Source organism: Corvus cornix, chromosome 1A, assembly GCF_000738735.6.
Source record: "Corvus cornix cornix isolate S_Up_H32 chromosome 1A, ASM73873v5, whole genome shotgun sequence".
NCBI lineage: Eukaryota > Metazoa > Chordata > Aves > Passeriformes > Corvidae > Corvus > Corvus cornix.
This window is the reverse complement of record NC_047057.1, coordinates 71,823,081-71,837,918: the sequence shown is the minus strand read 5'-3', so window position 1 is coordinate 71,837,918 and position 14,838 is coordinate 71,823,081. Positions and strand designations below refer to the sequence as shown.

Sequence of the window (14,838 nt, the reverse complement as noted above, 5' to 3'; positions counted from 1 at the left end):
AATCTAAATCCCTCCCTGGACAGAGAGCGAACCGTCGCCTTCCCCCTGGAGTAACATTTTCCCAGCTCGGCCGGGAGGAGCAGCTGTACTGCTGCTGTGCCATGGTGGGAGGGGAAGGAGGGAGGGAGGGAGGTGTTTGCGGAGGGGTGTCATCATGTTTTGTGTGACAATGTGGCCGCTTTTCAACTTGTCACCGTCTGGCGGGGGGCTCCCGGTGGGCGCAGGGCTTGGACGCCGACAGCCTCCGCGTGGAGCCGCTGGGTGAGGACAGCAGCGGTGCCCTGTACTGGTACTTCTACGGCACGAGGATGTACAAGGAGGACCCGGTGCAGGGCAAAACCAACGGAGAGCTGGCTCCAGACAGGTAACAGCCCCCACACATCCCCCTCCCCGTGTCTGGGTGCAGGGACGAGGGGGGCACGGCCCAGCCAGCCCGGCTGGAGGGGGCTCCGCCTGACTGCTGTTGTGCCGGGGGGAGCGGGCAGGGGGGCCTGGAGAGGGGCAGCGCGGGCGGGACCGGAGTTGCCAAGCAGACTGGGAGCTGCCCCGCGCCGCGCTTTGTGTCGCAGCCTTTGTGGCACCGGGAGAGCCTGCTGTGGGAGCGATGCTGCCTGCCCCACCGCATTCCTGCCTGTCTGCCCCACACCGTTCCGTGCCATGCCGGCGGCTCCCAGATCAGGCTCCCAGCCAGTGGGAATCCCTCCTCTCCCCTCCCCGTCCTGTTGCTGCTCTGATTTAATCTCTCCTTTGGTTGGGTTCCTAGCAGCTGTTCCGATTTCTGTGCCCTTCTCCCGTCCTGCCAGCCTCGGTTCCCTTGCTCGGCAGATATTTCATGGTGGTTTTGCCGTTTTTCAGGGGATGTGGGGGGCAGACAAACACCCCAAATGTTCCTGGGAAAACAGGCAAGAGACGAGGGCGACCTCCAAAGCGGAAAAAACTACTGGAGGAAAATTTGCTGAGGTATGGAAGGGCTCTTCCTGCAACAGACGTAAAATATGTACATTCCCAGAGGGAAGTATAATGTATTTCTGGGGTTCCCCCAGTAAGTGTGTATATACCGTGCAGCCATAATTTCAATGCAGCTCAGAAGTGAAGCAAGCTCAGACTTGGTGGATGCTTTGATCACCCTCCAAAACAAATTCTGACGGAGCTGGAAGTTTGGTGAAACAGTGGGCATCACTCTTCCAACCGCCTCACTTCAAATGCAGTTCCACCGTGGAGTGCTAGGGAATTTGCTCCTGATAAAGAATACTTTCATTGTGTGGCTTGAAGCCAGAAATCCTGGCCACTTGAGTCCATTTAGATTTTGGGATGCTTCCCATAAGAACTGAAATACTGTACTTGCCAAACTTCAGCCTGCACCCTTCACTTTATAAAAAGTTTACGAAGCTATGATAAATATATGTGTGAATATGTATCTCAACTGTGTGTTCTGCAGTGTTCTTTTCATGGTTTTGCTCTGCATTGAATAATTGTGGTGTTCCCTATTCTTCTCCTCAGGAACAGCTGCATTTCAGTGATGTGAAGTAATGTGCTTATTGTATCACTCCTTCTCTTTCTTTTTTGGTAGGGAGAAGGCAGAAGAAAACTTGCTTATCCATGAGACTCAGATAAGAAATGGTAAAGAGATTTTGCAGTATCAGGGGCTGATACCACCAGCTAATAAGGCTCTTAAATTATCAAAACCCAGAGAGATGCCTGAGAGACAACCCCAGCTTTTCTCAGGAAAGAGAGTCTTTCTGCTGGTGGTTGGGGCCAAGTTTGGAAGGAGGGGTTTGTGTTACAGACTGCCTGGCAGCTGGGAGCCTGGACACCTGCAGGCTTCCTGTTTTATCATGGCTGAGTTTGGGATGAAGAAACCTAACCTACTGGGATACACTAGAATGTGAGGGCTCACCTAAAAAACCAGGAGGTGAATGGTCCTCAATCTTCCAGGGGTGAGGTAAAAACACCCCTCTTGTTAGCAGGTGTGTTTTTTCAGCTGGGGGAGAGAGTGGAGTCAGTGATGCCAAGATAGGGAAGGAAGAACCATTTTGATCCTCCTCACTTTTTCTTCCTCGTGCCCAGTGGGTGGCTGAGAGTGGTAAATGATGTCTTGGGGGTTCCACCTAAGGGTTAACGAGGCAAAAAGCGAGTTAGCAACATGATGTGAAAGTGAGTTCAAGGGAGCTGGGACTCATTTGTCATACATGTGTATCCACTGGCTCCCACAAAACCCAGGGACTCAGCCTGCCTGTTGCCTCACAATAAAAGGCAAGGGTGGCATTGTCTTTCCCATGCCTCCTTCCCTTTGCCCTTTGTCTTCAGATTTCCTGGCTGCTCCGGAGCTGGGCGGCAGAGCCGGAGTGATGCGCGTGAGGCGCTGGGGGTTTTATCAGATCATTGTCTTCCAGCAAATTGTGTCACTTCAGCTGCAGAGTAATCTTCTGCTGGCACAAAGCAGTGCCTTAGTCCTGTTTGCTATTGAAATGAGTCCTCCGTAGGCAGCTGGCAAGGGGATGAGAAGCAAGGGTACAGGCTTTGGGGGCAGGATGCAGGTAAGCTCCCTGCTGCAGGTGGGCAAGGGATGGCTTTGCGTAGCCAGAGCAGCAGAACCAGCACATGGCTGGACCTTTGCTCTCCTGGTTACCAGTCCCCAGGGCAGTCACTTGAGGCCAGGCTGAGCTCCAGGCTGGCCTGTGACCTGGGGCCAGCGCACGCTCACTCTGTGCCACTGCCGCTGCACCCAGGCACCTGAGAGAGGGCAGGTGCTGGAGGGAGCCTGCAGCTTTCCAGTCTTCCTAGGACAACCTGACAGCTTGCATGTCGGAGCCACTCGCAGCTCAGATGCACAAAGGGCCCAGAGTCAGGTTCAGGCTTTTCATTTCTTTATATTTTTCATTGTTAGTTTGCTTGAAAATTTGGTCAGAAGGTGCATGGCATCTGCCAGTGGTGCTGATGACCATTGCTTTCTTTCCAGGAGCCAGTAGTTAGCCCCAGAAAAGTCTAGAGGGAGCTGAGAAGCCCCTCAGCCTGAAGGTGTTTGATCCAAGACTTCCCCACTCCAAAAAAAAAAAGGCCGTAACCTTTTTTGCTTAGAGAGCATCCTGGGGCAAAAGCATACAAGTTGCAACCCATGAGGCTTCCCTGCTCTGTGTAAACATTTGTGGAGCAGGAACCACACTCCCCCTCTCCAGGTGGGTGTTCCAACCACAATGCAAGAGAGCCCTTCCTTTGCAATTAATATTCAAGTGTTTCGCACAAGGTGGAACAGCTCTCAAAGTGTCTTGGTGGTTGGGACATGCTTCAGAGCAGTGGGTGATCTGCTTCAATCCCACTCTGGATCGAGCAGGGATGGGATGTGAACTTTTGGAACTTCCCCCCCATCTGGCAGCCCGATGAACCCTGTCCTTCGCTTCCTCTTCTGCTCTTTCAAGTGCCTGCAAACAAAATGTTTCATTTGGTGGGGAGCAGGAGGATTTTTTTCACTGCAGAAATGGTTTGCAGTGCTCTTAAAAAAAAAAAAAAAAAAAAGCTCATTTCAAGTTACATTATTTCTTGATGGCTTTATTCTGCTGCCAGACTAAATCAGATATTTGCATTTCCCTATGTCCTGCTCTGGCTGACAGCCTCCATTACAAGAAACAAATTAAATTCTTTTCTCCAGTCTGCCATTACTGGAATGTGGACTTGCTACAGGGATGTCACACTACCCGAGTGTTGCCATGTGCCACCATTATTTCTTCACCTGTGTGCTTCCTCTGTGTCTTGGCATCACTCTCAGTTGTCACTAGGGGAGGTAGCAGTGCTTCTGGTGCATGAAGAGAGATTTGGGTCTATGGCAAAGGGAATGTTTTCCACAGCAGTGGCCACTGCCAGTGTCTTTTGCTTTTCCTGAGCTCTGAGGAGAGAAGGGAAGGGATCGAGAAGAGCTGTTAGTCATAACTGCTGTGGAGGTAACATCCTTTCATGTTTTTGAAGGGTCCCAAGGGCCTGGCCGTGGGACATGGTGGTTGCTGTGCCAGACGGAAGAGGAGTGGAGGCAGGTCACAGAGAGCTTCAGAGAGAGGACTTCCCTTAGAGAGAGGCAGCTCTACAAACTCTTGAGTGAAGACTTCCTGCCGGAGATCTGCAACATGATTGCACAGAAGGTGAGGAGACATGACATCCTGTTTACCTCTCTCTGACCGCTTCCAAGAGCGTGGATGCTTGCTGAGTGAAGGAGAGCTAAATCCAAGCAGCCGGTCACCCCGTTGTGCTCCCTCCACCCACAGCCTGCAAGCGTCACGGATGTGGGGGCTGTTGAGCTTGTGAATGGGGGGAAGACTCTCCCCCATGCTGTGGCAGGGCTGGAGTCGGTGCTCGAGGATCTGGCTCGTGATGGCACAGCAGCATAGGTAGGATGGCTGAAGGGGTTACTGTCTTCAGCCACGTTCTGTGTCCCTTTCCTGCTAGCAGGGGATCTCTGTGCTTTTGAACTGCTGCGATTTACAGCCTGGCTTTTCTATGCAAACTGCCCGTGATTCCACCTTTACTGCCGTTTCTCTGCTGGCTCTGCTGAGGGGGCACTGGCTGCTTAGCTGTCCTAGCTAAGTCTGCTTTGAGCTGGTGTGTCAGAGCCCCAAAACTCTGAAGGGTATTGTCCGTCAGCTGAATGTTTTCAGGTGGGACAGATCTGGAAAGGGATCCTTCGGCTAGATGGCTTTGTAAAACAGGCTCTGCAGTCAGCGTGAAGTTCTTGGATTGAGTTCAGTTTGCTTGTTTGTTACCCTTGTAAAGCTAATAGGGATTTCATGGTCACTTCTAGCCCTCAGAGTTTCTCCTGCCAGTGTCACCGATGTGCCCTAATTTCCTCCACTCTCTTTTTCCTTCCCTCAATTCTCAACCCTGTTTCAGGAGAAGCGTCTGCAGCGGACAGAGTTTTCTCCCAGGTGGATGTCTGACCATCAGCCCATCAAACCAATCAAGCAGGAGGTGAGGGGGGGTGCGAGGGGGAGGACGACGGAGGGAGGCGAGAGCAGATGCCTCCTGGGGGAAAAAATAAACCGCAGCATCGCTATTCAGTGGGAAGGAGTCGCTTGAAAGTGCTTGTGCTGAAAGAGAGATGGGTGGTAATGCCCGTCAAAGGCAGGCTGACACCCGGGGTTTCTATGGCGAGCAGGGAGGTGCTGCCCTCTGCATCGCAGAGGTAACCGGCCTCGCCGCAGAGCCCGCTGCAGCTGCATATGGAAATCTGCGCTCAGTCTGGGGAATTCCACTTCAATGAAAGTGCTGGCACATTCGAGGCAGTTCAAAGAAAAGTTGAAGAAGGATGAGAGGGCTAGAAGAACCGGCTTACAAAGGGAAATGACAGAAATTCAGCCAAGGGGAAAACGTGAGGCTGCAAACACATGAGGGTGCAGATAGCACCGAGGGAGAGAATGACTGATGCAGTACGGAGCTGAGCTAGGAGGGGGTCAGCTGGAAATGGAAGTCGCAATTTAGGCTGCTTAAAGAAATGCTTATCAAACTGCAGCCTTGTGGGCTCAAATGGTGCTTTCCATGCCTCCTCACCCTCATCTCCTCCCCACCCCATCAGTGTAACAGCACTGCTGCTGCTTGTGGGTCTGTGCAGTGAACCAGACCCAGGGAAATGACTGGAGTTAAATATAACCTTTTTCTTTGGTCGGGGTTATTTTTAACATAGATCAGTTTTCCGATCCAGTTCACCACACAGCCCCTAACAGTCACGCCGGCACAGCCGGGGACACGGGGCCGTGGAGATGGGGGGTCTTTGAACTGGCAACTGCTACCCAAAGCAATCGGTCAGACAACACAGGATTAGCTTCAGAGGAAAAAATTGTCTCGATTCTATCAGGCTGTGGCATAATCTCTCACTGTAGATGTAATGGAAAAGCAGTTACCTGGTGTTTTGTCAAACCCTGGGAAATCAAGCTGCAGGGAATATGCCACGTGAGCCAGAGTCAGGGGTTCCCCAAAACAAAGGAGAAAGTACAGTTCCCTCTGCAATAAATGTAATTACTTAGAACAGATAAATAAAAGGAAGGAAGATCCTCTCGTCGTGCTGCAGATAAAAGCCTGCCGAGAGGAAAACAAGACCCCAGCGATGGTCGGTTTGGGGCCAGAATTGCTGCCTGCAAAGCCCACCATGCAGGAAGCACAGGGACACGTGTTTGTTCACAGGCAGCAGAAATCCCAGAGGAGGAGGGGAGTGGGAAACACATGGAGCCTGAATGATGCTAATCAGTACCGCAGGTGCTCCAGGTCTGCGGCGGCAGAGGGCTGTTAATTGCCGCCTGTGGGCCAGCGAAACGTTTCCAGCGAGCAGGGGGCCCTCCTGGCACCCGCTGCGCCGGGACACAGGGAGCCAGCCAGCACCAGAGCAGTGATGCTCCCACTGCTCCCAGCAGGATGTGGCAGTCCTCCCTGCCGTGGGGGAGCCAGGGAAGGTGCCAGCGTGTCTGATGGATTGTTTGTCAAGCGACGGTGGGCAGCAGGCGAGCCTGGGGGAGAAAAGCTCAGCCCGGTGCAGGTGACTCCTTTTTCCTGGCTGCTGCTTGAGTTCGAGATGTAACTGCTCCAAGGGCTCCTGATCCTGCGGGGGATTTCTCAACAGGTGGTTCAGATTAGCTCCTCATTAAGAGCCGCCTGAGCAGCACCCTCATTAGGAGAGTGCTTCAGAAACCTGAGCAGGGAAGGTTTGGCCGATGAGGGGCCAGGGCACTCAGGGTACCCGCGCCTTCTGGCCTTCTGCCCTTCTGCCCCTGAGGTCTGATACGCACTGTCTGGAGAGCAAAGCTAAAGGCAGGAGTTTGGCCCTTTCAGAGTCCTGGGGCCAGGGGACGGCGGTGATGTTGTGTCCTGGAGTGCTCTCTGCCGGAGGGAAGGAGGCAGTGATGCCTTGGTCACAGTGGTTTTTATCCTCTGAGTGGGGAGGAGGCTGGAGAAACATCCTTTTGCCACCTCCATGGTCAGGAAGGAAGTTTAACTTATGTTTGGTTCTTGCTTTTATCGTTCCAATGAGCGTCTGCTTCCACCAATCCAGGAGGAGTTTACTGGTTCATGTTTGCGTGGTTTTTTAACCCTGAGTTGAGCACACTCATCCCCAATGGACTTAGGTGGGACACCAGGCAGAGGGTCCCTCTGAAAATCAGGTTGTTTCTGTGCCTGAAGTGTCTCAAAGAGCCCGTGCAGCACTGTTGCTGCCCTGCAAGTGCTGCAGGGAGCAAGTGCAGTTGTGGGTGTCTACTGCAGTCCTTGGGGCTCACTCTGCTGAGTCTGTGGTTTCTGCTTTTCTCTGCTTTCTAGATCGGGTGGGATGACATCCTCTCCTTCATTTGAAAGTGTTCCCTTGCTTTGTCGATGCCATAAGTGTGGTGGGTTGATCTGGAGCGTGCTGTGGATCCTGTGTTGTGCCATTAAAGCATAGGGTGCTGAATGTGCCCTGCAGGCTTGGAGAGGTCCTGGTGTGAGCACTGCAGCTTGGATGTTGTGTTCCTGTTTCCCCAGGACGTGAATGGTGGAAGTTGTATTAATCCAGGGAAAGGGAAGGTCTCACCTGTGTAGCAACAATCAAAAGAAATCAACGTGTCATGCCAGGCTGGCTTACATCTGCTGGTTGGAGAATGTAAAGGCTGATGGTCGCATCCTCATTAAAATATCTTGGCATACCAAGTTTGGTGGCTGGTTCCTGCTCACCTCTTTCTCGTACTGCTCAACCTGACTCTTTTGGTTCCTATTGCAATTTAAAGATTTATCAAGAAGGTTAGAGTAAAACTGTTTGAAAGTGGTGTCAGGATCAGTTCTGAAAGGAAGTTGTTTGCAGCTCATGAGTAGCAAATCAGATGGTAGAGCTATTGAGAAAGGGATATAAAAAGAATCAAAAGTGGAAATGTAGAACTCAAATCTCTAGGTTCTTGACCTCTTGTACTTGTCGTAGTACAATCCTGGGCATCCTGGTGTTTGGATATTGATCGGGGATGAAAAGTCTGAGAGACAACTGGAACAATCATTCCAGGGAGCTGAGAGGGTTGCTTTATAAGAAAACATTTAATCTAACTGTAGAAAGGTGTGAGTGTTGTGTAAGTGTCTGAGGAAGTCCATAAGGTAAAGGCTGGAATGTGCCTGAAGAAGAGGAGAATTTATGTTCACCCAGAAGAGCGTAACTAGGAATAATTGGATGGAATGAGGGGTTGAGAAACAAACTTCAGACTGATTGTGAGGAGAAGCAGGCTAATCTCAAGGCATCTGAACTCACAGAATGATTTCCCTGAGAGAGAAGAGTAAAGTGATAACATTTTGATGAAGATATAAAATGGAAAAGAAGATAGGCAGAGTTCCCTCGTGGTGAGATGAACTTCTGGGTTTCACCTTAAAGGATCAGCACAGAATAGGTGGGTTTTTTTGCCCAATCTGCCCCTAAATGCAGGATATGGTCCTAATTTTGTCAGGAGTCCCATCACCCTCTCTTGGATACTTCTCTGTGACTGTTGGTGGTTGAAGCATAATTCTCTTAATGTATTGTTGCCTCTGGAGACAGGGAGATGATGCATGGTACTCATCTACAGAGAACTGGAGTGGGAGTTTGTAGGGCAGCACAGGGCTGTGTCGGGGAAGGGGAGGCAGAGGGGGAATGAATGTGCAGTGAAACCAGACAACATTTCTAGGCGTTCATCAAAACACCCCCAGGTTCCATTCCTGGGCGATGAAACAAGGACAAAATAGTAATCGTGGTGCCAGAATTTTATTTTTTTTCCTGGGGATTTATAGTGGGCCTGGAGAAGTTGATGGTCTGAGCAGCAGCCAGCGGACCCCGGCTGATTGCTAATCCTCAGGAAATTCCTTCTGCCTAAGTGGTGGTTGCTGGTTATTCCCTGAAAAATGAAGTTGGAGCAAACTGTATGTACACTGTTCTTTTCTGATTGATATTCCCTGCTGATAAGGCACACATATCTTGGTCACAGAGGTAGGAGTGGCTGATGGATGACTGATACCTTTGTCTTATAATTAAATTAAGGTAATAAAGATAATTCCACGCTTCCATATACATACCTCATACTTTATTGGAGAAATAGGAGCAGGCAGTCCCTGGTCTGGGAAGCTTGCAGTCCTAAGTAGGATCAAACACAGCCTTGCAGCCTGCTGGCAGTGGGGAGGTGAGAAAGTGGGGCAATAAAGAGTCCTTGAATGAGAGAACTGGTTTTGGGACCCAGCAGGAAAACTGTCCAAACAAACAAACGAGAGCCAGGTCAGGGGAGATTAGCACAGAGAAATTCTGAACGGGAAAGGAAAACATTCCTAATGATACCTTGATGCAATGCTGTACCAGACGCTTTCCTTACTGAAGTAGTCTGTGTTTTACAGCAGAGACAGGTTTGGCGAAGTAGTCCTTTCTTCTCACACTTGCACTCAGAGTTCTGCTAGCTGGAAGAGGTAGAGGTGTTGTGTAAGGGTGTCAACAGCCTGAATCCTTTGCCCAGAAGGGAGGAGAAATGCACACAGTGCATCCCTGACAGAGTGGCAGCTTGTCTAACCCATTGCTTCTCCTTCCATTGTCCTTGTATCCGTAGGATTTCATTGCTTGACAAATAACTTCCCTTTCCGTGTTGCTTTTCATCTAGGAAATCATTCATACAAATCCTTTTTTTTTCCCATTTTTTTCCTCCCAGTCATTCATTGTAGGTGTGCTTTAATACTTCCTCAAAGCAAACCTGCCTCTGCTCAGCTTTCAACAAGCCAGTGCATTACAGTTTTTGGTGCACCATTCTGTTGCAGGTAAACCCAAATGTGTTGAGCTCCATGGAGAAGCAGAGGCGCAGAGAGGAAGAAGAGGAGCGCCAGATCCTTATAGCAGTGCAGAAGAGGGAGCAGGAACAGCTGCTGAAGGAGGAGAGGAAGAGGGAGATGGAGGAGAAGGTCAAAGCAGTGGAAGGTAACGTGCTGCCAGTGTGGAGATCAGTGTGGAGACTGAGATCTTGAGTTAAAGTCTTCCATTTGCATTCCTTCCCTGCCAGGCTTGCTAATGAGAATCTTTTCTTGCACTTACCTCTGTTTAATTGGTTTGACTGTAGCTTCTTTTCCTTCATCTGTTCTTTCAGTGTTTGTGGCTGTTCTCAAGGGCACCTTTCCACTGCGTTGTCTTCTTCAAATTGTGCTCATTTTCTCCTTGCCTCAGCTGTCCATTTTTTTTCTCCTGCTATTCATGTTATTTCTTAGTTCTGTCTCCCCACTTGCCTCCTCATGATTTCCCTGTGTGTAGGCTGGTTTTGCTCTCACTGAATAGCATTTGGTTCTTTTGGCCCATTGCATGATGAAAGAATTCCCTTTGAGGAGAAAGGGAATGGGATAACATGGGAGTAGCAAGAGTAGTATTTTTATATTGCTACTGGCCTTATCAATTGGAGAGCTAAAGATGAAGGGACCAGGCTACACAGAGCACCAGAGGTGCCAATTTCAGGTGTTGGTCTAAAATGTTTATGATTATTAATTAAATGCTGATTTAAGCTGTTCTGCAACAAACAGCCATGTTGTGATTAATACATCAGATCAAGGCACAGACAGCAGGCAGTCAGCCAGTACCTGCAGGTGTGGGGTCAGAGCGATTCCTGACCACCTTCTTTCTCTCTGTTGCCCTCCCTTATGGGGGATTCCCTTAGCTGCTGCTTTAGCCACAGTGACTGGCTGGGCTGTTGTAGTTCTAGGGAAAGGCTGAACATCCTCAGAAAACTGTGGCAATGTGTGGCAGTATCAGTATCATGAGTCCCAAAGTGGATAAAGAATCAGAAGAGGAAAAAAAGACTAAGTTCATGCAAACCTTGTAAACTTTCCAAAATGAAACAGTTTGCTACCAGATGTTTGGTAGGAGGCCAGATGTTGTCTAAGAATAGCTTCTTTTACCTGCTTACCTTTCTAACCTTTAAAACATCCAATTACTTCCTTGGTCTTCATGTATTCCTGGTTGGTATCCCTAGCTAATCAGGTGCTTTGAATTGAGACTCATCCATATCTCTGCCACAGATATCTGTTTCCCTTGGCAAATTGCATATTCTCTGTGGTTTAATGCTTCATCTCTATAGACAAAATTAGTCTTGAAGTTCCACAAGAGCTGCAAAGATAAATGTTCCTGTGAAATGGTTTTGTTTTGGTATGAGCCATTTCCTTTTCTGGGTAAATGCAATCATTACATCATCTGATTCAAAGGCACCAGAGCCACTCAAAGAAACTGGCATGGGGTTGAGCAGTAGCCTCTTTTAAGCCAAGTTAGCATACATTCATGCTTTTATTGGCAGAGATGCTTTCACTTTGTTTTGTGCAGTTTCTTTCAGTTTAGTTTAAACTCTTCCCTAGTCCATTTAGGCTTAGTCAGGAGAAGTCTCCTTTTAAACTGGTGCAAAAGCTGTTTGCAAAGGTTATGTTGACTTGTTCTGTTAAATACAGTATTTTTATCCCTAGAACCAGCAGCTATCCAGGTAAAACTGGCTTCTTAATGATCTTTCCTTAGTGCCAAGCACACCCACCACTAGCATTTGCTGTCATGACAGTTCTTATGATGGAGAGGAAGTGATTTGAAAATGATGTCATTTGTTTTAATTGGTTCAGACTTGTTAAAACTGGACATCCATCAACAGAAATTTTAGGGTAACATTTTTCTTCTAATTTTCAGTCTGTTTGGAATACAATGTTAATTTTATGTGGCCTTCTGTAGAGGGGGGGATGTGAAATACAGGATGAAATATCTGCTCTCTTATGAATTTCACCTTCTTCTCGGTTTTGGATGGTATTCCTGTTTTTACATCGCATTCCGGTTTGAAGCCTGAGATTACACTTCCCCCAACTCCAACACACCCCCCCTAGGTAGCAGGTTTCCTGCTGGGCCCATCTGTACTCTCCTGAATTTGTAAGTTAAGGCAGCTTTCTAGATTTCTACCACAACAGCAGGTTAGAGTTTCCCAGTTCTCTTTCCAGATGCTGCTTCAACGTAATCTCTCACATATATGACTTTCTAGAAGGTTGAGGTACTTTTTAGGGCATTATTTAGATTTTGAAAGCTGCTGGGTGAGACTCAACCCAGGCCAACAGTAGGAGAATGAGCTCTGCCAGTGATCTTGAACACACAGTGTTAATCACTAGCTGTGGTAGAGCTCCTGCTATTAATCCTAACTGAGATCCAGTACCAGGGTAGCACTCCTTGATTCCTGTCAGTTTACCAGATCAGATCCTTGGCAGATGTTGGTGGATTTCCAAAATCTACACAATCTTTACCTCTTGGCTGCTGTTGTCACGACATTTTCCATTTGCTGACCAAATAATTACGTCATGTTCTCCTCAGCTTTCTCAGTTAGGCATCCATTGCAATGACATCTAAAGATTGCTCATTTTATGAAAGAAGCATGAATTCTGAACAGTGCTTGGACAGACTCAGATATTCTCTATTACCTGCAATTGAGTGTTGACTTCTGGTCATGTAATGTTATAATAGATGCTGTTAGATTCTGTAGGACACCTTAGATACTCCCAGCTCCAGTGCTAACCTCAGTCTTCTAACAGGAAATTCAGGCTTTCTTTTACCAGTCTTTGACATATCTGGCCATGGATGTCCCTACAAACACCTTGTAGCTATTCCTACTTTTCTTGTACTCTCAAGCCACATTCCAAATTTGGTTTTGACCGACAGAGCAGGACAATAAATAAATATTTTTCCACCAGAGCTGGTACTTCTTAAGTAGTTGGCATTTTCCAAAGGCAGACCCGCTGCTAGAGGGTGTTAGATAAGTCTCCCTCATCTTTCTTTCACTCTGGGTGTTCCCTGATGTGGCCTGTTCCTGTGACATCTCTCCCTGAACATTACTTTCACAGAATTCTGCTCCAACTGCAGGTGTTTTGCAAGTCAAATGAATTGAGATTTCCTATAAGAAAAAGGAAATGAGGTTCATGAGAGCCCATAAACTTTCTATTATGAAGCAATCTGTTAGCCAGCTGTCTGGTTGCAAACCACAGGTTATATTACCAGCATTGCTTCTTCCTGTGCCTCACCTCTTTAAACAAAAGCTGTCCCAGTGGCCCTCGTGTGTGGCAGCTTGCTCGCTCTGGCCGCTGGCCATGAAGATCTACCTGAGCAACCTTCCCAAAGCCAGCCATGGAGGATAATAATGACCCCAGTTACTCATTGCCACTCAGCTGGTAGAACTTCCCTCAGCACTGCTCTTCATCCCATTCCATGCAAAGCCAGCTGCCTCAAAGTTCACCTGCCTGAGGTGAAGCACCTAAAGGAAGATAACAACAAGCCAGCTCTTTCCATAGTGCTGAGCTGTGCCTAGGGCTGGGTGTTGAGCTTCCCTCTTTGTACCACACCACTTCTGGAAGCTGCCTAAGGGAGCATCTGTGTCACAGTGGCGCTTCAAAATTGATGATTGTAACCATGGGAGGATGATGAGGCATGTTGATGGTGCACCGTATGCTCATCTCACCTGCTCCTGTGCTGTTGCTGCTTTTGCTGAAAGAACAAGACCATCTCACTGGAGTTCTTGAGAGCTGCAGAAGCACCTTCTGTTTCCCTGCAAGATGTGGGCAAGGAGAGTGCTGAATGGTTTTTTATCTCTTCCCACTGCAGAACGGGCCAGGAGGAGGAAACTTCGTGAAGAGCGCGCCTGGCTGCTGGCGCAGGGGAAGGAGCTCCCCCCTGAGCTTTCCCACTTGGATCCCAGTTCCCCTACCAGGGAAGAGCGAAGGACCAAGGATATGTGAGTATACAATGGGGCATTGCAGCACACAAGTGTGTCGAAGCTGTGAGTATGGCAAGGAGAGGAGTGTGATCACTCACAGAAATGCGGAGGGAGAAGCGAGGTTGGAGAACAGTGAGAGGAGTAAGCTGAGAAACATCTGGGTCTGGTCCATATGAGAGGAGGGTTTGTGATGAGGCCTATTTGCCAGCTTTGTGGCACTGCATGGGTGGAGGAGAAGATGAAGTACAGAGCATGTCTTACCTGTCTTCAGTCTGCATATTCACTGTGGTGCTTCCCGTTGCAGCTTTGAACTGGATGATGAGTTCACAGCCATGTACAAAGGTTAGACCCACCCCAGCTTTCCCCCTTTGCATGACTTCCTCCAAGTGAAATGCTTCTGTGTGTGTGTGTGTGTGTGTAACCATTCACCTTTCTCTTGCTACTGCCAGTTCTAGATGTGGTGAAGGCTCACAAGGACTCTTGGCCCTTCTTGGAACCCGTTGACGAATCGTATGCTCCCAACTACTACCAGATCATTAAGGTATGGGAAGTGGCCCAGCCATCTTGACTGATGCACTTTGTTGACTGGCATGCAGTTTTTTGGAAGTGTTTTGAAGTTTTGTGGGCTGTATTACTCTCACAGTCAAACTCCATGATTCTGGCAGTCCCTTCTAGCCTTACAAGTCAAGAAAACCAAAGATGGATGGCTGCTTCTCTGGAGACCATCCTCTGCTGCCCATGCCCTCTCTGAGTGCAGCTTTGTAAGCCCCACTATGCTTGCTGTAACTGAAGAGAAGTTTGGTTGTGTTCCAGGCCCCCATGGATATCTCTAGCATGGAGAAGAAGTTGAATGGAGGTCAGTACTGCACCAAGGAAGAATTTGTGGGTGATATGAAGACCATGTTCAGGAACTGTCTTAAGTACAACGGTGAAGGCAGTGGTAAGAGCAGTAAGATGCTAAATTTGTCTGTTTGCAGTGCTCAGCCAAAGTAGTGCCCTCTTCCTCCTCACCAGTACTTGATTTGTGTTTCTTCTCTTTCAGAATATTTTTGGGAGACCAGATGAAAGGGTAGTAGCTACTGAGACCTGCATTTTAGTGAGGCTTTTAGCACAGTTTGGTCATGCTGAATTGGGGCAT

The 14,838-nt window shown here is 48.6% G+C and overlaps 1 protein-coding gene across 1 annotated transcript in view; it reads left to right on the top strand.

The window, feature by feature from the left end:
• LOC104692291 (cat eye syndrome critical region protein 2) overlaps nucleotides 1-14,838 on the top strand; it is a 100,998-nt gene that overhangs the window by 70,760 nt on the left and 15,400 nt on the right. The window contains 10 exon segments of the mRNA XM_039571042.1: nucleotides 225-364; nucleotides 856-960; nucleotides 1,571-1,620; nucleotides 3,961-4,130; nucleotides 4,876-4,953; nucleotides 9,754-9,910; nucleotides 13,589-13,718; nucleotides 14,005-14,042; nucleotides 14,150-14,241; nucleotides 14,514-14,640. Of these exon segments, the coding sequence (XP_039426976.1) occupies nucleotides 225-364; nucleotides 856-960; nucleotides 1,571-1,620; nucleotides 3,961-4,130; nucleotides 4,876-4,953; nucleotides 9,754-9,910; nucleotides 13,589-13,718; nucleotides 14,005-14,042; nucleotides 14,150-14,241; nucleotides 14,514-14,640 (1,087 nt within the window).